This window comes from Miniopterus natalensis, chromosome 6 (genome assembly GCF_054644295.1).
Source record: "Miniopterus natalensis isolate mMinNat1 chromosome 6, mMinNat1.hap1, whole genome shotgun sequence".
NCBI classification, from domain to species: Eukaryota; Metazoa; Chordata; class Mammalia; order Chiroptera; family Miniopteridae; genus Miniopterus; species Miniopterus natalensis.
Window position 1 is genome coordinate 37814978 of NC_142086.1, and position 23168 is coordinate 37838145.

At 37.3% G+C, this 23168-nt stretch overlaps 1 protein-coding gene across 2 annotated transcripts in view; it reads left to right on the forward strand.

Moving 5' to 3' along the window:
- Positions 1-23168, forward strand: part of GRAMD1C (GRAM domain containing 1C) — a 67453-nt gene that overhangs the window by 36952 nt on the left and 7333 nt on the right. For both annotated transcript variants that reach the window (XM_016200232.2, XM_016200233.2), the window contains 8 exons: positions 1418-1550; positions 5442-5604; positions 12377-12514; positions 15947-16065; positions 18002-18144; positions 18923-19026; positions 20368-20544; positions 21875-21932. In XM_016200232.2, the coding sequence (XP_016055718.2) occupies positions 1418-1550; positions 5442-5604; positions 12377-12514; positions 15947-16065; positions 18002-18144; positions 18923-19026; positions 20368-20544; positions 21875-21932 (1035 nt within the window). The remainder of the gene's footprint in view (positions 1-1417; positions 1551-5441; positions 5605-12376; positions 12515-15946; positions 16066-18001; positions 18145-18922; positions 19027-20367; positions 20545-21874; positions 21933-23168) is intronic.

The window sequence follows — 23168 nt, forward strand, 5'->3', positions numbered from 1 at the left end:
TGGATGGTGGTAAAGGGCATCTGGATTCTAGTCTGGACTCTACCACCAAGAGCTGAGCAACCTCAATCACTTAGATTTTCTGATCTTCAATTTTTTCACCTGTGATGAGATGAGAAAACTAGATGATCTCCAAGGTTCCTGCCAACTCAAAAAGTTTCTAGTCTTTGAAGAAAGGAAGAATAAACATTTTTGACCAGTTGCTTTATACACTCTAAGGAGCAAGTTCTTGAGGTCACCAGAAAAGCTGCTGTTTTCTTGGGATTGTGCGCTTTCTAAGGAAGGTGTGGCAGGACCCTCATCTCTCTCCTATGCCTTTTGCCATTCTTCAGTCTCTGAAGGAAGCATGTCTGTCTCACACCTTTATTTCCTCAGCTTTGCCATCTGCTTTCTCTTCATTTTCAATCTTTCCTTCACTCTCCCTCTTCCTTTTTACTTTATTTCTCCACATCTCAACTCCATCCTTAAAGCCCTCAAGTTCAGACACTCAGGCTGTGGGCTAGTCTAAAGGAGCCATTTTTCTTGTTTGGTTCCCTCAGAGCCCTGCCATTCTCCTGGACAAAAGTGACTTGGTGGCAGACCTAAGTGTTATTTGGATGGAGGAGAAAGGAGTTGAAAGGCCCTTTGGCGTTTCTGTTCCTCAGGATAATATGACTTAAGATGTTAGGCTGCTACTTTATTTTAGAAGAGCTTTATGTCTATATGTTGCAGTGATTACATGGGAGTAATAATTTCTCCGTAAGGTCGAGCACTGGAAATTAGATCAGTTGTGCTCCGTTTATATGTAATATACTTTCCTTTTTCTTTGCTCCCTGAGAGAGGAAGAGCAGGTCCCAGGACATTTATTGTCATCTTGTCCCAATGATCATTTGAAACCCGTACCTTAAACCTTGTTCTTAGGAATAAGAAAATCAAGAAGGGGGCCTGGATTGATTGATGGGCTCCATGGTCAGACATCAGGAGCTGCCACTTGTGGGGAGGATTCGCCATCTCAGCTGGGACTGAATCAGAAGGAAGGAGATCTTAAACTGCTTTCTGGTGCTGACTGGTATCCAACTCAAACATCCACCCTGTACCTTTTGAAGCTTTGTGGTTATCCACACCTGAAATTTAAACAAGCAACATTCATTTCATTAGTTGCTGTTATAGCCACTTGTACTTGGTTAATTTTTTTAATGGTTTCTGAAATTTATAAAATCTCATGTGAGTATTATCTTAGTTTCAGAAATAAAGCCATGTGATTTAAGAAGATAGCTGTGTTATAAGTAGAGGCTTATTTGCTACATTACAAAAAAAAAAAAAGCCTGTTTGTTGTCAAAGTGCTCTATAATAAACAGAAAAACCCGCAGTGAGGAGACTCATCACATACTTGTGTGGCAGTGACCTTGTTTATATTTTCATAATGATGTGTTTCTTACAGAAGTCCAGAAAGAAGCAGCCTGGATGACTGTGGGGAGAGAGATGAAAAATCATCCAAGTCCATCAGTTTTACCCGTGAATCAATTAATCGGGCTTCAGAAACAGAGTCAACCGATGGAAATCTACCAAAAGCGGTTAGTGTGTGATACCCTTTTAAAAATATATTTGATGCTGCCATGTGTCAACCATAACATAAGAGCAAATAAAAGTACAGTATACCAAATGTTTAAAACATAAGATGTCAGACGGCTCCTGTATTTTAGGAGAAGAATGTTACGTGTGTAAGTAGCAGAGGTTATGTATGTATGCGGCTCTGTTCAGAGCTGGATATGGTGCAGTGCTGCCAGACAGAGCACCAGTCTATAAGGGGGAAGACATCACTACAAATGTAATAAGATGGAGAAAGTCATAGTTAGTAGAATTTTCCCCAGAGTAGGTGGTGTGTGTGGTAGAGTGTGTTTTGCAGGGGGTTGAGAACCCTGAGCAGTATGCTTGAGTAACAGGAGACGCTTCTTAAGCTGACTACTAAAAAAGCAGGCATATCCAGTTAATCACTGGCTTTCAGAGTTAGTTCCTTTATTTTTTCAAATATTGTTATAAACCCATTGATTTTCCCATGAGTTTCTATCATTTGGGGTCTTTTTTTTTTTTTTTTTTTAATACTGCTTGTCCCTTCTGAATCTCTTCAAATTGGCTCCTTTGTCCTTTTGAATTGATCCATACTTTCTGATGGCTTCCTTTCTTTCTGGTACAAGAACATGTCCCAGGCATCTTTTGTATACTTTCTGTCCCAGACTTAGTTTCAGGCATTTTCCTAATGAGCCATGGCTCTTAGTGAATTGTTTAGAGACCACATTCTGAGTGCTAAGATTGTACCTACTGTAGAGCTTTTGCTTTGATTGGGGATGCAAGTTTGGGGCTAAAGCCAAATTTCTTGGTTTAGAATAGTGCATTGGCTTCGAATCCTACCTCTGCTACTTGCTGTATGACCTTAAATAAGTTAACTTAATTACTTTCATTTTGTTTTGTTTTCTTTGCTTTTGTTTTCTCAACTCCTAGAAGATGAGGACAATAATATCCCATAGGGCTACTTAGAAGGACTGAATGAATGAATATATGTGACAGTGCTTTGAACAGTCCCTAGCACTCATTAAGTGTTCAGTAGCCATAAGATGTGATAATCAAAGGCACATGTGTGTGTGGCCAGCAATGGATCTTTTCTGCCTTCTCCCATGGAGCTCCCAGCATCTCCTGTGGATAAATGTTGGGAAAACATTGAAACAGACTGTATTTATGTGAAAGCCCACCATGTTATCAACTTGTTTCAGGCATCTATCATGTATCTATCTTGGTCTGATTTGTGTTGTGGGTTTCTTGCAAAATGGATCCATCTGGAGACCCTGAGGAACTTCCTGTTGGTACAAGAGAGGTGATTTGGGATGCTGCTTTCTTTGTGTGTGTTCAGTGAGAAGATAAAACACCTCAATTTTTGGGAGGTAACAGGACAGGGGATCTCTTGTAGTTTCCTCATCCTTCTACAAAAGTCCGACTTTGAGGACTGGGTTCTCAGAACTACTCACCTTACTTGAGTCTTTCCTACACCCTCCTTAACAGTGTCTTCTGTGCCTGCTCTTGGAATAGTTAACCCGTTGGTTCTTGCTTCTTGTTTTGTCCCTAAAGGAAGTCGTATTTTCTCTAAGGAAAGGGAATGGGATGCAGAGGAATAATTTAATGCTTTAAGATTGATTATACATTCATTGATGTTTAGCTTTCAGGTTATGGAATATGAGTAATACAGAAGTTCGGTCTTTTTTACCTTTTGCATTCAACAGCAGTATGGTGGAATTCTCAGAGGTCAACAAATACCATGTCACTTTATTTCATTTTCACTTCCAACAAAATTAGAAATAACAAAAAGTCAGAAATAACATTTTCCCAAGATGAAAGTAGATTTTTCTTATTATAAAATTAACACTTTTTCCTTTAATCCTCACCCAAGGATATCTTTTTATTGATTTTAGAGAGAGAGGAAGGGGGAGAGAAAGAGAGAGGAAGGGAGAAGGAGAGAGAGAGAGAGAAGCATTGATATGAGAAAGAGACATTGATCAGTTGCTTCCTGCACGTGCCCCGACTGGGGATTGAACCTGCAACCTGGATATGTGCCCTGACTGGGAATCAAACCTGCAACTTTTTGGTGTGTGGGACGACGCTCCAGCCAACTGAGCCACTAGGCCAGGGCAAAATTAACACTCTGTAAAAATTCAGGAAATCAGAAAACTATACAAAGACATTAAAACTGTACAGATGCTAACCATTCAAAGATAGTGACTGTTACTTTTCCTAGAAGCATCTATTTATATTCTTTATAATAGGAGCTGTATCCTAATTAGTAACAACAGAAGAAATATGTGTGGAAATTTACTCTACTTAGCATTTGTTACAGACACCCTGGGTCAGCTAAATAAGCATGTTGCTTTGCAGTGCGGAACTCCCAAATAAATCAAGCCTTGATTTTAGCAGTGACCTCTGCTTGAAGAATCAGTCCCCTGACTAGGATAGTCTAATCAGTCTAATCCTTTAATAAATTGTGTCCTGGGTCCCAGTTGTTATTCTGCTTTCTGAGTGGCCAATGGAAACCTGTGCCCGCCCTGGTGCTTCTGCTGCTCAGTGCTGCTCAAAGATCTCATGGGCAGGAAGTGTAAGGATTGTGTCTATGTGTTTTGCTCTCTTTCACCTGCTTACACACAGACAGTGCAAGAAAGTACTTTGCTATATAGTTTATTTTTTTTATACTGTTCTATAAGCCTAATTATAATGCTGTTCTACTTGAATACTAACATAGCAATAGCATTCATACTGTAATTGCTAATATTAAAATTTTTAAAGAAATGACATATCTTTTTTTAATTTTAATTTTAATTTTAATTTTTTTTATAAGTATCTCAGTGTTTTTTTAATGGAGATATAATTTCCATATAACATTATATTAGTTTCATGTATACAACATAATGGTTTGATGTTTGCATATATTGCAAAATGATCACCACAGTAAGTTCAGCTAACATGTATCACTACACATACTACCATTTCTGCAACTTTTTTTTATTGTGATGATAACTTTTAAGATCTGCTCTCTTAGCCACTTTCAAATATGCAGCACAGTATTATTGACCATGCTGTACAGTACATTCCCATGACATTTATTTATAACTGGAAATTTATATCTTTAGACCACATTCACCTACAAGTATCTTTTTTTTTTTTTTTTTTTTTTTTTAATTGAGTGCATAGCATTACAAATATGCTTAATTCCATTCTCTCCTTTTTTTCTCTCTTCTCCCTTCCAAGTCCCCTTGGCATTTCCATATACTTCCAGCCTGAGAAATGACATATCTTGATTAAACCATTCCCAGAAAGTATAGATAGCATCATGTGTTGAATATATTTTAATGCCAGGTCCCTTAGTCCCTTAACAGCAAAGACAACTGTGTTATGAGTTTTCAGTGAAATTAATTTCCCTTTTAATCCTCTCTCCCCCTCTGTACTCTTATGTGACTTTTATCTATTTTCTTTCTCTTTCCCCTTTAGTTACTGGTCTTGAGAGGTGGGTGAGTTTTCTTCTTTAAGATGATGGGCGGATATTGCCTGGGGAAACTGACTGGGTCTCGCTCCTCTCCCTCGCCCACCCCAGCGAACCAAGTGTTCCATTACTGTGTCCTCTGTCCCCTTCCCGTCTGCTTAAGTGGGTCACATGATGTTAACTCTCTGTGAGTTTTTTATATGATGTTCTTCGTAAGTTTATTGTTCATTACTGTTTAAGAAGATAACTTTAGAATGATATATATTATTTACCAGTGTTTTATGCACTGAATTGGAAATGAGATGCAAACATAACAAACACATTTTCAAAGAGCAGTATTTCAAAGTGTCTTTATTATTAAAAATCTCACTGTAAAATCTAAGCCTATAATCTGTTTTTTGTTTTTTTTGTTTTTTTAAAAAAAACTGGATTGTTTTCCTTTTAGGAGTTAGGGAAAGAGGAAGCCCAAAGTGAGAAACAGGTCAAAAAGAGCCCTTCACTAACTTCAGAGAAGAGGTTAAGTAGAATGCCATCAAAGTCACTGGACTTGAATAAAAATGAGTATCTTTCTCTGGACAAAAGCAGCACTTCAGATTCTGTTGATGAAGGTAAAGAATTTCTTATAAATTTTAATAAAATTTTAGTTATGTCTTTTAATGTTAATCTTTATAATAGTTGTGTGCAGATTGAGAATTTAGTTGCATTAGATACAGTCTCACTCTATAAAGAACCAAAAAAGGGTGAAAGTTAATAGAATGTAGGGGGAAGAGGCTGCTAAATCTCACTTCGTCTCCACTTTCCAGAAGCCTGGAATTTGAAAATCTCCATCACATTTAGCTTTTTAAATTCCAAGCCTTACGTCAATGGAGATGGAGCAGCAATGGAAAAGCAAATGCTGATAAAAATCTGTTACATTATAATTATACTTTCTTTAACCACCAAAAATAAGAGAGAGCGATGTGAAGGTAGAGAATAAAAATTAAAAGGAGCCCTGGCCAGTGTTGCCCAGTGGTTAGAGTGTTGGCCCTTGCGCTGAACGGTCACTGGTTCGACTCCAGGTCAAAGGCACGTACCTGGCTTGCAGGTTCGCTCCCTGGACCTGGTCGAGGCGTGTGTGGGAGGTAACCAATCTATGTGTCTTTCTCATATCGATGTTTCTCTCTCTCCCTCCCACTCGTTCTAAAAATCAATAGAAAAAATATCCTCAAGTGAGGATTAACTCCCCCCCAAAATAAATAAGTAAGTAAGTAAGTAAATAAATAAGTAAATATTTTAAAAAAGCAGTTGCTTAAAGGAGCTATAGCAAATTATGTTCTCTCTACTTTCTCTAAGTTAGTACTTTCTCTAAGTTAGTAATGATCTGGGGTTGTCATACTTATTTTAAGGAAATTTTTTTTAAAAACTGTAAGATTACTACATTGAAGCCAGCAGAGTAGGGAGACGATGGGAAAGATTCTGGGTAGAGACAACTTTCAAGATCAAGAATGGGAACAATGTCTGGGTTTTTTCCATACCTACTTTCCCATGAGCAGTGCTCGCACAGAATAGTACTGGGGACATTACAGTAGTTTGGATCTGTAGGACATGATGTACGTGCTAGTCTAGTTGCTGTTCAGGTTAGACCTGGTTTGAGAACCCCTGAAATCTTTTACTAGCATGTGAAACAGATCCATGAAAATCCAAATGAAATCCCAGTCAAATCTAAATCCAATCCAAATCAATTCCAAATCTAAAATCAAATCCAAATTCAACTGAACCAAGACAAGTCCATGAAAACCCAATCCGAATCAGGTTAGACCTTAGTTTGGGAACCTTAAAGTGTCCTTAATAAAACTAACTCCATGCTAAATAAAAACCCACTATTTCCTAGAAGTCACAGGCTGCGTTAAGAAGACAGTTGTTGAGTTCTTTTGAAAAGATTGTTGAGAGGAAGTATTTTAAATGGAGTGAGCCCCGTAAACGACTAGACTCCTGGTGTTCTCACCATTCATGCTTTGGTAGACAGCAGGTATGAATTAGTTATCCCCTGCCTGGCTGAATCTCTGACTTTAGGAAGATCTACTCTGGCACCCAGTGGCCAGATAGGTAAGTGACACCAAAACAAGGATTCTTTCCATCTCTTTCTCACCTATTAGATGACAATAGTGCCTCAAAAGTAGTTTCCGTATTGAGTTCCTATAAAATTAACATTAATGATAGGTCACATAAAGGATAACATTATGCTCATATAAGCTGTGTTCATATCTAGAAATAAAGAAAGAATAACAGTGGCATAGTTGCTGTATTGCATGTGAGCCCCGATTACATTTTGCTCCTTGCTGGCTCCCCTGTAAAGATACCATTGGGCTTTCAGCAGTAAGACCTTCCATACAACACTCAGCCTTCTGTCTGTGCAGGTTTTCTTTAAGGTGTATGGAATGACTTTTTAAAAATTAGGTTGTCATTTGATAACTAATCAAGTCCTTCTATTGCTTTCCCTAAGCAGATTCCAAAATCTGGGGCTTATCAAACATATTAAGTGGGTTTTATAATGAGCCTATTTTTTTGTTTCTTAAAGTTGTGAAATTATGAAGACGCTGGAAGTCCATGAACTAGGGAGACAATGGGAAAGGTCAAAAGAGTAAACTATCCCAAGAAATTTGGAAACGTGTGGGGATTTAGAGGGAGCTAGGTAGATTACTTTAAACCAAGCCTCACTTTATTTAAAATGATAGTTTGTTGTTGTTTTTTAAAATATATCTTTATTGATTTCAGAGAGAGGAAAGGAGAGGGAGAGAGAGAGATAGAAACATCAATGATGAGAGAGTCATTGATAGAACCTGCAACCCGGGCATGTGCCCTGACCAGGAATCGAACCCTGATCGCCTGGATCCCAGGTAGATGCTCAACCGCTGAGCCATGCCTGGCCAGGCAAAATGATAGTTTTTTGATTTACTATTGTAAGCAGGTTGAGTGAGAATATGAGAGGATTTCTTTTTTACCACATTGTAGCCTATAATCCGTGGAGGGAGGTACTGGGCTATTTTGATAGACTCCTTCTAGAACCATGTAAACTTGACAGAGACTCCTTCTAGACCCATGTAAATCAACAAAGCAGAGCATCATGAACTACCTCATGGAGGGGCCTGAGATAACTTCCTGCATAGTCCCCTCTGTGTGGAGTGTAACTGGAGCCCAGATAGGGAAAGCCGGGAATCTGCTGTGACTGGCTTCTTTTTTAATGCTCTTACTCTACAACAGGCAGTTTAGGTCCCACCAAGAGTGAAGGGTACCCTTTTCAGGGATGTTTCTGTACTTCCTGAAGTGGGTTCTGGGCTTCCAGCTGCTGAACAAAATGCTAAGCAGTGCATTTTAATCTGTTAAACCATATTACTAACTTAAAACTTCAATATGTAATAATTCACAGAAAAAGCTACAAAACTTTTTTTCTTTAGTCCAGAGGGTTGTTACTGATAGACTTTCCTCAGTTCACTATTTGCCAACTTTTGGGGAGGAGTTCAGAGCATCTGAGAAGATGCTGGGAGTTTCCTAGCAAATGAAGATGAGCTGACACAATGTATCCACATCCACAAACAAGTACCAGGAAATTATGGTTGTGTTTTCAAGGATCTAATATTTCTGTTGTTCTCAGGATTTACTTCTTCCACCTGCCCCACTCTGTCATGCCATGGGTAGTCTGTGAACCATTTGCCCTAGGCGGTAGAGCCTTCAGTGGAAGCTGACAAACTAGCTCATGGCCTGAGACACCTGGGCTGTGTCATGATAGAAGTTAAATTTAGTTTAGTATAGCTTTGAGTTCCCTAACCAAAGTGACTTATGCTAAGAATGGAAACTAAGGCAAAGATTAAGTGGGGGGAGGAGTGCATAAAAATAGCAAAACTGGAATCTATGATCTACAGCTGACAGAACAAGATGGATTAGAGGCAACACCATGCAAAGAGAAACAGGAATCAGATATCAGATGGTGCTTGTTAATTAATAAAGGTGAGGACAAGTAGATGTCTGGGGAAAGCCAGCGAAAAAGCCGCGAAATAGTTTATCAGAGGTAACCCTGACACTGTTACCTGAGTCAGGTTTTTGAACAACACTCTCAAATTTAACATGGTTTTTCAGGTGTAAAGAAAGCCCTCAATCTGAGTCAAGAAAACAGCAGGTCACCAATTTTTAGAAAATGGAAGAAGATATAACAAACTGTGCTCTCAGTCACTCAGTTAAACTGCAAATCATCTGCTTTTCTTGAATACCTAGTACATTTTTCATGCACCTTCTAAACACTGTCAATATATGTTTCAGTTTTATTCATGTCCATGTCCTTTTCAGAGTTATCTGTCTCACTTTTCCCACCATTTCCATTGGCCACTTTCAAACTGATATGTTTGAAATGGTATTTCTTCTTTGTTGGAAATGGTAACCTGCTACTATGTTGAGCAGTGTTCCTTTCCCCATTTAAATACCAGCTGCTAGCCTAATATGCTACAGCAATGCTATTGGTGATGTTACCTGGATAGGAGGCTTTAAAATATCATGAATTTCATACATAAATAATCCCAGGTAGAAATAGTTTATTTCATGTCCTTATTTCTTTGAACAAATTTACATACAAAAAGGTATTATTGTTAATTTCCTTTAGTGATACCACATACTCTATTTTTATCAGTTATAGTACAGAACAGTTTAACTCAGAGAGTTTAAATGAAATATGAAAATATTATACTGAAATACTTACATGAGTGGGATTTGTTTTCTTCTTAAATGTGAACAAGAAATTTACTTTTGAAAAATTATAGTTCTAGGGCTCTCAGTTCTAGGGCTGGGATGGGGAATATACAAAATGAGCCTGGAGGGTCTTGTAATGCCAGAAAATAAAGAACTTAAAATAAATGGGAGGCTTGACGAAAGGACACAGGAGTCTACCTGAAAGAGCTCCTGATGGCCAAATGAAAAAGTTTGAGCAACAAAATAAGTAATTATAGTACTGGATTATAACCCAGAGAATAAAATAACTATTCCTGAGTTCATACTGATACAGTGACTGAATAAATACATAATGAAGGAGAATGCACAATTCTTCCTCACTGAGCTCCAAATAATGTGTGTGGATCTCCTCCTTCCAGGAGGTGGAGCTTAATTCTCCTGTCCTTGAGTATGGGCTGAACTTAGTGACTCATTTCTAACAAATAGAATATGGAAGGGGGAGAATAGGAACTCTGCATGGAGAAACCTGCCAGACACCACCTGAACTAAGTGATCAAGGTTAGCATCATCGAAAATCATGTTGACGTGTGTACCCCAAGTTAGATGTGAAGGGCACTTCTCCTCTGTGGTGTTCTTCCCCCAAATCCACAACCCCAGTCTAATCACGAAACAAACCTCAGATGAACCCAGATTGAGTGACATTCTATAACATATCAGACCAGTGCTCTTCAAATGCGTTAAGGCCATTAAAGAAAAAACAGGAAATAAGGAGGGATTGTCATAGATCAGAGGAGACTAATGAGATACAACAACTAAGTGCAACATGGTATTTTGGGTTGGATCCTAGTGCAGTAAAGGACGTTACTCAGGGGGGAAGGATTGAAGCCTAGTTTAGTTAATTGCACGTCTAAAATTACTTAGAAATAAAATGTTAAAAGGTATGGTTGCAAACTCAAAGTTCTATAAATAAAAATAGATATTTGTAGTGTTTTCAATAACCAGTTATTTAATCAAAAGTAGTTATTTAGTCTTGGCCGATTTGGCTTAGTGGTTGGAGTGTCGGCCCTTGGACCAAGAGGCCTCGGGTTCGATTTCTGATTGAGGGTATGTACCTGGGTTGCAGGTTCTGTCCTTGGCTTTTTCTGTGAATTATTACATATTGAAGTTTTAAGTTAGTAATATGGTTTAACAGATTAAAATGCACTGCTTAGCATTTTGTTCAGCAGCTGGAAGCCCAGAACCCACTTCGGGAAGTACAGAAATATCCCTGAAAAGGGATATTCCCACTCTTGGTGGGACCTAAACTGCCTGTTGTAGAGTAAGAGCATTAAAAAAGAAGCCAGTCACAGCAGATTCCCGGCTTTCCCTATCTGGGCTCCAGTTAAACTGGGTGTGTGTAGGAGGCAACCAATCGATGTGTCTCTCTCACATTGATGATTCTGTCTCCCTCTCCCCCCCCACCCTCCCTTCCACTCTCTCTGAAAGTCAATGGAAAAAATATCCTCGGGTGAGGGTTAACATCAACAAAAATGTAGTTATTTAATACTTACCGTGTGCCAAGCACATAACTTACATCGGTGTTTAAAGTCAGCATGATCCCTACTCACATGGAACTTAGGAGTTCAATGCAGAAGAGAGACAGTAAACAAGTCAATAAGCCAACAAAGATATCATTGCAAGTTGGGATAAGTCCTGTGAAGAAATGAGCAGGATCAATAGAATCACCTGTACTTGTTTGATTTCTTTGTGAACATCTGAATTATTTTTACAGTGAACATATATTATTACTTCTATGTCAGAAAAGCTATTTATCAAGCCTAATTGGGAAGTTGCCTCACAAAACTTTAGCAGATTGCCTAGTTTCCATGATTCATTTCTGTGCTGAAGGAGCCATTATTTGAAATTGGCGGTGAATAGCTTTTCCTGCATACAGTATTGTTACAGGAAGAAGGCAAATCAATATTTACTTAATATCTCTAAGACCTGTGCATCTGTAGCAAAGTAGAGAGACAGAAATCATTTAATGAAGGAGAAAAAGCAATAGGGATGAAGGCAGAGCTAGAAGAGGTTTCTGATTCTTAGAGCAGTCTTTTACTTTCCTGGACTGCTTCCCATGGTGTAATATTGACAGATGCTCTACACAGATAATTCTAAGAGTTGATTTCTGAAATATGGGGAGCTTTTTGTCACAGTTTCCATTCTGTATTGATGGAGCATAATCCTTGAAATAACAAGTAACCCCAGTCCTGAAATCATTAAACCGATTCGTGACTTCCTGTTTACGGAGTGCTTTAGCATTCAGGAACAGGTCCTGCTAAGTGCTGTGGTAGATACCACTCTGTGCATCTCAGTCTTGCCCTTGTCACCCTGGAAATATTCTTTTGAGCGATACATTATGAGAGTTTGATATCCTTCAAATTAAATATTTCTCTATCTTTTGGATATTGACAACAGAAATATTGCTCATTATAGTTTAATTAACTATATACTTTTATGTATAGTTACACATTGTTTATATGTATATAGCACCAATTTAGAGTTTTACTAGTGCCCTGAATGTGCTGATCACTGTAATCACATTTAAAAACTATTTTGTACCAAAAACAAACATACAAAACAAAACATTGAAATGACCTTTTCTTGGTTTCTTCTCTTTTGGTTCTGTGTTTGTTTTTTCTCCCCCAGAAAATATTCCTGAGAAAGATCTTCATGGAAGACTTTACATCAACCGTGTTTTTCACATCAGTGCTGAGAAAATGTTTGAATTGCTGTTCACCAGCTCATGCTTTATGCAGAGATTTGCCAATTCTAGAAATATAATAGGTTGGTTCTTGTGTTCTTATCTAATGACAAATTTGGGAGGATTTATTATCTTTAGGGAGTTGACCTATATAAATTCATTTATGTTGTCAGAAGGGTGGGGAATTAGACAGGTTCTGATTTTACTGGGTGATATATAAACTAGTATTTAAGTGTTTTGGTTAAATTCACATGTAAACAATATAGTTGTCCAGTTAGTCAGATCCTACCTACGATTCAGTTCAGACCCTTTGAAAACTAAAACTTCATTTATTTATTGATGTAGCAGTTCATTTGGCTTGAACCCATTTTAAAGGGGTGCATTGTGGAACAGCTGGATGCTGGTAGAGTGTAAATTGGTACAATCACTTTACAGTATGGTTTGGCAGAATGTACTACAGCTTATCCTATGCATTGTCTCTGGCTCAGCAATTCTACCCCCTGGCATATATCCTTCAGCAATGGGTACCTGTGTACTCTGAAGGACGTGTACTGTTATTCATAGCATCATCACTTATAATGCCCCCAAACTCAAGCCCAAATATCCACTGTACTGGGTACAAAGAATAATGGTTTATTATTCATAGGAGAGTAGCAAAGAGCTTTCTAACTGATAGCTATTAGTCTTGTGATTGATTATATTAAGAATTTCAGAGTTTAAAAAAATCTTTTATTATGTCTGTTCTGAATCTATTTTGTTTTCTTGCTATTCATGTCTACCCGGAGTACGTGATATTTCTGAAGAGTTGGATATATTATTTCTCTTCCTTTTCTGAGATGAAGCTTGTTGATACTGCACTAGTTTATGGTTGAAAAGGTCCACGAGGAGCTAGCATGTTATTCCTAAATGAAATTTGTTTTTTGAATCACAACTGCATTAGTGTCTGATATCACAACTGGCTTCAGTATGGTTGAATATATGTGCTATCTGGTGTTGTAGGTGGCTTTGGGAAGCATAGGCTTCTGGCTAATTCTAAATCTAAACTGTTATAGGCATATTGCTATTTAGACCTAGCATTACTCGGAAGGCTTTCTCCAAGAGAGAGAATGTGCTTATGATTGTATACCATTATGCAGTTTTCTGAACTTGTTACATGGTCATCAGTTAGACTTCTTGATAATGGGTTTCAAAGGCTGCTTTTAAAAAATATTATGAATTTAAGGAAAATATTTCAGTCAATTATTTGTAGATTTAATCTAATTCAGCACTAAAATGTTTACAATTGGATCTATTATTATTTTTTTAATTAAGGAGCTCTTAAATAGGTATTCTTTTCATTTGTTTACAGTTGTATGACTGCTTCTGTATTTCAAAGCTCAGTTTTGTCTTTTCAAGTTTTTAACTTTGAAAAAATGTAAATCTTCAGAAAAGTTGCATGAATAGTGTAATAAAATGCATATACCTATTACCTAGATTCACCATTGTTTTTATTGTGATAAAATGTATAGAAGATAAGACATACCATTTTAACCATTTTAAAGTATACGATTTAGTGGTATTAAGTACACTCACATCGTTGTGCAGCTATCACCACCATCCAGCTCCAGGACTTTTTCATCTTCCCAAACCATAACTACCCATATCCCCTCCTCCCAACTCCTGATGGTCACTGTCTACTGTCTGTCTTTTAATTTGACTACTCTAGGTACCTCCTATAAGTGGAATCATACTATATTTGTCCCTTTGTGACTGGCTTATTTCACTTACCATAATGTCTTCAAGGTTTATCCAAGCTTTAGCATGTGTCAGAATTTCATTTCTTTTTAAGGCTGAATAATATTCCATTGTATGTATGTATCGCATTTTGTTTATCCATTCATACATTGGTGGAGTTTTGAGTTGTTTTCACTTTTTGGTTATTGTGAATGATGCTGCTGTGAACACTGATGTACAAATACCTGTTTGAGTCCTTGCTGTCCCTCCCTTTGGGTACATATCTAAAAGTGGAATTGCTGAGTCATAAAGGTAATTCTATTCTTTAACTTTCTGAGGAACTGCCATACTGTTTTCTATAGTGGCGACATCATTTTACATTCCCACCAGCAATGCATGAAGGTTCCAGTTTCTCCACATCCTTGCCAACTTGTTACTTTCATTTTTTTATGATAATAGCCATCCTAATGGGTGTGAAGATTCACCAATTTTAAAACTTTAAAAGTTGTTAATTAGATGACGTTATGGCACATGATATTCAGTAGGCTTGTTGGTAACATTGGTGAAAATACAAGTGGAAGGCACTTTTCTTTTATCCTTGATGATGGCTGCTTTGCTGAACAGTGTGCAGTTTTAACAGCAGAATTCAACAATATCTTTAAATTCTATTGCTGATTCACAATGGATTATTTGCATAATTTTTCTGAAACAGGCTGACATATAACCAAAGTAACCTTTGAATAGTATTTTAGAATTTTATGTTTTTCATGTAAATAATTTGTATAGCAAATTCTGGATGATACATTACATGGTTTGTGATGTTGCTTTTTAAATTTAGTTGTAAGATTTTTCCATATACTCAAAAGGCAGCTTCAGGATCCCTCGGTAAATCCCTAGGCCTACCTATATGAAAGAAATGGAGTAAAATTGGATAGATCATAATGCCTGGCTTCATTCCTTTAATGATAGGTAATGGGTGAGATAAAGGCTCCTATATATTTTAGGATGTTGATGAATAGCAGCCGGACATAATTACCCAAGTCCATGTGGCTAACAGCATCAGATGATTGAGTCAGATCTTGGAATAGAGTCCATGATGCTGTTACCTATACTTTCCTAGTCTTTGGCTTAGAGGATGATATTTGCTGTATATTGCCATGTTCTAAAGATATATTTTTGTTCAAAGTGTGCTTTTAATCACTGTGTTGTTGCTAAGAATATAGAAGAGAATTTTGACCAAGGTCTTGCTATAAATACAGAGACATTATCCTATAGCTTGTGCTATCTATATAGGTTACATAGTAATTTATATTCCATCATCCCCTCCTTAATTAAAGATTTCAGCAGATAAGCCATTAACATTACATGATGTCTCATTGACACGATTTCTGCACAAGTTGGGATCGAGGCCACATTGTTGCATAATGACAAATGTCTTTCAAGGCTTTGTCCTCAATGATGGGAATGCTGATGTGTTGTTCGGTCTCTGTTTGATAAAGCTGGTGCTGTTACTTCTCTTTGTAAGTACTGGGGACTTTAAAAAGAAGCCTACAGATGAACTGACTTTTACTTTTATCTCCTAAAGAAAAATGAAAAGTGTATTAATAGACAACAATTTAGAAGTAAATAGGTCAGAGATGGGGTATATGTCACATACAAGAAGACTGCCTAACATTTAATTTTACTTTTGGACTGGTCAAAAATTAAAATTTAAATAATTCAAAAACTACCTCTTTGATTCCATTTCCAGTCATACCCTTCAAATTTCTGGAACTAACTCATTTTATGTTTTCTGTGATTAGATGTAGTATCTACTCCTTGGAGTGTGGAACCTGGAGGTGATCAACTGAGAACCATGACCTACACTATAATTCTTAATAATCCGCTCACTGGGAAATGCACTGCAGCCACTGAGAAGCAGGTCAGTATTCCAGAAGAATCATGCTTTTGGGAAGAGAGAAGATGTCTGTCCCAGGCACCAATTTACAAAACAGTTTCAACAAATAAATGGCAAGAAAAAAAGGGAAGAGAAACTGTTACAGGTTAAAAGAGATTTAAGAGGCATACCAACTGTATCAACCCAATCCTAATTCAAACAAACCTACTGTAAAAAAGGTATTCATGAGATTAAAGGAATTAATTTTTTTTGTGTGTGTGTAATGGTATTGTAGCTATATTTTAAAGAAAAGAATATTTGTCTTTTAAAGAGACATACTGAAGAATTTATAAAGAGATACACTTTCGTGTTTATGGATGAAATGCTATTGATTTCTGGGATGTCCTTTACAAGTAATCTAGCAGGGCAGAGGATGGGGGAGGATTGTGGGAATGGGGTACAAATGAAACAGACTAGGCAGGAGCTAATGTTGAAGCTGGTTGATGAGCTTATGAGGGTTCATTATACTTCATTTCTGCTCTTGTGTATGTTTGAACCTTTTTTAAAAATAATAGTTTTAAAAAACACTATTGGGTTGGCTGGAGTGGCTCAGTTGGTTGAGTGTTGTCCTGTGCACCAAAGAGTTGCCAGTTTGATTCCCGGTCAGGACACATGCCTGGGTTGTGGGTTCCATCCGTGGTCAGGGTGCATATGGGAGGCAACCGACTGATGTTTCTGTCTCACATCGATGTTTCTCTCTCTGTCTCTCTCTCTCTCTCTCAGCATGTCCTCAGGTGAGGATTAAAATAATAATAAAAAAATAAAAATGCTGTTGGAATTTGCTTTGCAGAATCATGTCAAGGGTTAGGGGTCAAATAACTAGATGGCTGCTGTGACTTATGGGGAAGAGGTGATAAGATATTTAACACCCTCCTCTGTGCCAGTGCGGCAGTTTATATGGGAGTTTGTGTTTGGCCAATTTCTGTTGAAGTATAGTGTATCTGTTGTGCAAATAGTTTGAAAACATCTGTTAACATCTGAACTAATTATGCTATTATAGTTTTGTTTATCAGTGTTAAAAAGGACTTAATTTTTTTTTCAAAAGCTTTTCAGTTTATTAACTTCTTTAGATTCCACATGTGAGATCATGTGATGTTTGAAACTGATGAACAGAATAGATTCAATGACATGGAAGCATAGATGAGACTGATGAATGTCAGAGGGATGGAGGAGGGCAGGTGGGTGGAAGGGGAGAGAGTAACCAAAGAATTTATATGCATATATGCACAACCCAAGGGCACGGACAATGGTGGGGAAGGGATCTAGGGAGGGAGGGGGACAGGGTGGAATGGGTCATGGGGAGAAAAAGGGACATCTGTAATATTTTAAACAAAAATAAAATAATAATAATAAAAAGCTTTCAGACGATAAGAAAAGTTTGGTATTTTGGCATGAGATTCTTTGATAACCTTAGAGGATAGGTATAAAAGGTATGATTACCATGAGAAAGGTTTGGCCAGCAACCACTTCAAATCCTCTTTAGGAAAAGCAGTGTTTTGTTTGGTTGCCTGCTTCCTTCACTTTTTTGGTGAAGGGTGGTTTTATGAAACTTTGATGAATTTTGGGGTGGGGTCCTTCATTTGTTCAGCAATTTTTGAATTGTTTCCTAACATTTGAAATTCTTTATAAACTAATAACACACAGAAGAGATTATATGATTGCTTTCTCCTCCTCATGCCTAAAAGAAAGAAAAATAATTATACTATGAAATGACAGAGAGGCAGCGAATACCATTTCTGCAAGTTCCTTCTTCTCAGTTCATAGACAGCACAGCCAGCGTGGAGACTCTCCTGGCTTTGTACATAGGCTTCCCATGTCTTTTGTAACTTCTGAGAGGGAATTCTAATATATATGTTCTGAATGGGCAAGGAATTTGATATATTAAACATGTACATGCAAAAAAATTATCTTATTTTGGCAGACACTGTATAAAGAAAGTCGGGAAGCACAGTTTTACTTGGTAGATTCAGAAGTGCTGACGCATGATGTTCCCTACCATGACTACTTCTATACCCTGAACAGATACTACATCATCCCATCTTCAAAGCAGAAGTGCCGGCTGAGGTGAGCTACTGTAGATGAGTGTGTTCTAGTCAGGACAGGTAGGCTAGATTATGCTCTGGTAACATAGTAGTAATCCTTAGATCTCAGTGGTAGCTTTACACAACAAAGCTTTATTTTTTGTTCAAATTACACGTCCACCATTGGTCAGCAGAGAGATGGGGCCCCTCCCTCAAGGCCCAAGCCCATGAAGGCTTTGAAATCCTGGAGCTACACAATCCAATATATGTGTTGTTTCAGTTGCTAGAGGAGGAGAGAGCTGTAGGATTGTGCTCACAGTCCAGTGGCCAGAACTAGTCACCGGACCCTGTTTAATGGCCAGGGGCTGGGAGTTCTTGAGGAGCATGTGGTGAGTAGTAAAGGACTCTGTTACAATGGGAAATAAGAAATGTTGGTATTTTCAAAAGTTAGTGATGGGCCATCATATGCTCGGCCTAGTAGTTAATGTAGTTATTTTCAAATAATTTATGACCACTGGAGATTTTTATGCAAGGCATTTAGAAAATTTAGAATTTATTTTGAGCCTTTTCTGCTATTTAAGTAAAGAAAATTAAGGACTAGAGAAAGAAATAAAATGCCAAGTACCTAGAAGGAAAATTTGATGAAGTTATTAGGAGCACACAGTAATTTTTGAAAGAAGTCATTATCAGGGAACAAATTTCCTTTTATAATGTAAATGACTTTGAATCCTTTTGGCTTCCCACTGAATACAATTTTATATTTAATTGCAATGTTGATATAACTGAATTCTGTCCTTTAAATATTATCCTTATGCTATTAGAGTTTCCACAGATTTGAAATATAGAAAACAACCCTGGGCCATTATCAGATCTGTAATTGAGAAGAATTCCTGGAGTTCACTGGAGGACTATTTCAAACAGCTTGGTTCGTAAATGTCTTAATTTATCTAGTTTGTAAAGATAGCATTTATTAACAAAACGGACTAATTATTCATCTGGATTCATAAGAGAAACTGGTAGATGATGTTGTAATGACTACTGAAGTGTGGTTATGACTACCCCACGTGGAATTTCACACTTAATTTTCATTGGTCTAACAAACACTTCTGTAATTCTTACTGTAAGCCAGGCATTGTTCTGTGTGCTTTATGAATATCAATTCATTACAGCCTTGTGAGGTAGGTACTATTTTTTTATTTATTCCATTTTACTGAACAAGAAATACTGAAACACAGAGAAAGAGGTTAAATGATTTGCCCAAGATCCCAGTTAGGAGATGTCACACTTGCCTGACTGCAGGGAGCCAAGGAAGCCAGCTGCAGTGAGGGCCTACATGCTCTGGATCATAAATATGCACCTGTGCTTGCTAACAGCTGGGCAGTCCTCAGCCCGCACCTGCCTCACCCATGCAGCTTTTCTGGGTTTATGCAGGCCCCTAAGCAATGGTATCGTGTGCCTGTATGAATTTTGTGGAGGTGGGTACTGGACTGGGGGAAGTAATACAGTAGTTCTGTTTGGATAGTCCTTAAAATATACATGAGAAAAAATATATACCTAAATGAGCATAATTAATTTTAGTTAAAGAAAAGCTGGTGGTCAGTCAACTCAGGTAATTTATCATCCTGTAGATTGTTGATTATTTTATTTCCTTGCTTTTCTCTCTTTGGTTATTTCATTATAAACTCTTAATCAGGAGCAAAGAAAATGAAACTCAAAAATTAGTTTGGCCACTGGATAATGAGCTTCCAATGAAAAAATCTGGTTGAAACAATTGACAAAAATGAGGTTTTTAGGTTGTTTACAGATTTTTTTTATTAGGGCTTCCTTTTTTTTCCCCTGCAAACTTTTATTGTGAATTAGAACTATTATATGCTACTCCTTCCTTTGAAATTGACCATCAAGTACCTTAATCTATCTTGGAAATCTTTCTAATGATCTAATATAAGTGGGTGGCCTGTTGTTTCTATAACTGAAATCATTACATTAATATTTAATGTAGCACATGGCAAATTTGCTCTGATGATCCCATCATTTATTAATACAGTTCATTCTTCCTAGAATAATGAAGCCTTATTATGGGATCACTGTACTCTCCAAAACTTTTCATTAAGAGTAAGGTTTGAATCTAGGCCATAAGAACCTAAGTAATTGTTAGAGAAAGTTTCCAAGGCTTGAAAATACAAACGGAACACAAAACCACCAGAACTCCTGTATCTTACAGTTGAGAAGCTTTCTCCAACACTTAAAGATTTTTTTTCCTTCCTAGAATCAGACTTGTTAATGGAAGAATCTATGTTAAGTCAGTCCATTGAAGACCCTGGAAAACCTAGTGGCCTGCGAAGGAGAAGGCGAACATTCAACCGCACAGCAGAAACAGTTCCTAAGCTTTCTTCTCAGCGTTCTTCTGGAAATGGGGGTTTAGATGCCAAAGGGGATACTGCAGGTAGCTGTTATGTGGTAAACAGAGATGAAAGATTTTAGTTTACTTATATGAAGCAGAATATGGCTGTTGAGCAGTTGCAAAATGGCAGGCGTATGGCCAATAGAAGTATTTGATTGGGCCATGTGGTATTTTTAAAATGGGATGTTTTTGTGTAAAAACTCAGATCTGACAGCCCTGGACCCAAATCCTTTTATAGCAGCAGTCAGGTGGGGCTTAATAGTAACTGCCCCATAGACCACACCCCCAGGTCACCAGTCCCCATGATTTTTCCCGCTGCTGGACACTTCGCTCATTAATTTCCTGCCTAGCATTTACAGACATTTAGTTTCTACCCTTGAATGTACTACAATGACTATACAGCATATTTTTGTGTTTTTTTTTTGTTAATCCTCACCTGAGGATTTTTTTTTTTAGAGAGAGTGGAAGGAGGGAGGGAGAGAGGGGGAAAGAGAGAGAGAAACATCTACGTGAGAGAGACACATCGATTGGTGGTCTCCCACAGGTGCCCCGACCCAGCCCGGGGATTGAATCTGCCACCTAGGTATGTGCCCTTGCCTGGGAATTGAACCCAAGGCTCTTTGGTGTGTGGGCCAACCCTCTAACCACTGAGCTGATTATGTTTTTAATCTTTATGTACTGTCAGGGCCAGTCCAGCAAAATTGCAAAGATGAAATTTGACTTTTATTATCCTCACTCTCAATTTTGAAGGCATCCTGCCTCCACCAACTGTTATTCCCTCCCTCTCAGAACTATAAAGCTGTAATACCTTCTCATTCTTCCACATTATCACATTCTAAGGCTTTTTTCAAAATTCAACTTTTTAATCTTGACATTATTGCAGGTGTCCTCCTTTCCCCCACTTTTTGCCCACATCCACCCACCCCTGCCTCCCCCTCCGTTGGCCTTCTTATTTCTTAGTGCAAATATGTTTAAGCTAATGGCTCTAATTTCGGAATTTAAATGTATGGGCAGTAGAGAACGGGTGAAGACTTTAAAAAAATTTTTTTAAGGAGGGAGTTATTATACATAAACCTACCTCAAATATTGTTTGCAGAAATGGAACTTAGCTAGAGATCATACATGATGTAAATTAATTTGTAAAATAGCCAAATTTGAAGGACTGATGTAAGTTTTATTTTTGTAGATTTGTTTCATATTACTCAGGATATCAGAAACCTTAAAAAGGTGCAGGGAATTCACCGTAAATCACTTTGTCTTTATAAATAATTGAAAAAATTTCTTTTCTAGTTCTTTTCAAATGAAATTAAAATTTTATTGGTTGTAATCATAATCCTGATTTTAATGCAGCCTTTTTTTGTGTGATCTGTAGGAAAGAAAAAAGAAATGGAAAGCTATAACACCGCTCTTATTGTGGTGATGAGTATTTTGTAAGTATTTGAATGCTTATTTAGCTTGTGTTTTTACTTTTAACAGTTTCCAAAAGGATTTGAAAGAATTTGTATGTTATTGTGTAGAACTTGCCACTATTTGACCAGTTTGGGCCTCCAAAAACAGTACTTATATATTCTTTAGTCTGATAGTTTTTGATGTATTGATTTTCAGAAGAATTATTAAATTTGAGGGAATACCAGGTACACATTCAAGAAATGTTTTTATTTTTTAAACTGATATGACTAATTTCTTTTATCCTAGGTTTTTATGGGATGTTCCATAAAGTGAATATTTATATATGCAGACTAGTGAAATCCCAATAATGCTATTTTACTTTTTGATTAGACCAGTAGCCTTACCCTTTACTGTGCATAAGAATCACTTGCTAAAATGCAAATTTCTCGGCCCCAATTCCAGAGATTGTGCCAGTAGGTCTTGGGTAGGGATCAGGAATCAGTATTTTAAAACACGGTGCAGGTTATTCTGATGAAAGTGATCTGAGGATCACATGAAGAGAAATACTGTGGCAATTAGCCTGAATCTCATAGTAGTCTATAGGAATCCATTTAGCCAGTCATGCTGAGACTGCTGTTATCTACATGGCTATATGTGAATCTTGAGGTAGTCCATTCCATTCCATTGAATTGGTTCTGACTGGGTGATATGCTCTGGAATTTTTTTGGAATGAAGTTCTTGTATCAGCTTTTTTTTCTAATTACAGATTTCAGAACATTGAAAATGTTGTGTCTTTGAGTTTTATAAAAAGGTTTTCATATTCTTATTAAGTTGGTTTGTTATGACAATTTTGAATAGTAAATATTATCAGCAGTCTTCTGCATTACTTTGGAGAAAGTTTATACTCAAATGTTGAAATGTTCATCTATATACCATTTCAGAGCCATAATAATGTCATAGATTTGACTTACTTGCTACTACATTAGTTTTCATTTTTAAAAATATCCTCTTTTGGATGGATAAAGGGGAATAATGTGTATTTTTAAGGGCAAGTCAGTATTTTAACAGGAAAAAAATGAGATATGATGCTACCTATATATTTGCATTTATGTGTAATAAGAAATATACCCATTCACTTGAAAGGCTGCTGTGAGAACCAACAGAGTAAGACCATTTAGCATGTAACATTTTATATATACTATTAACATACATTTGGGATTTCATACTTTCTTTGTCCAAGTTGAACCTGAAGAAATTTTTGCTGAATGCTCATTTTA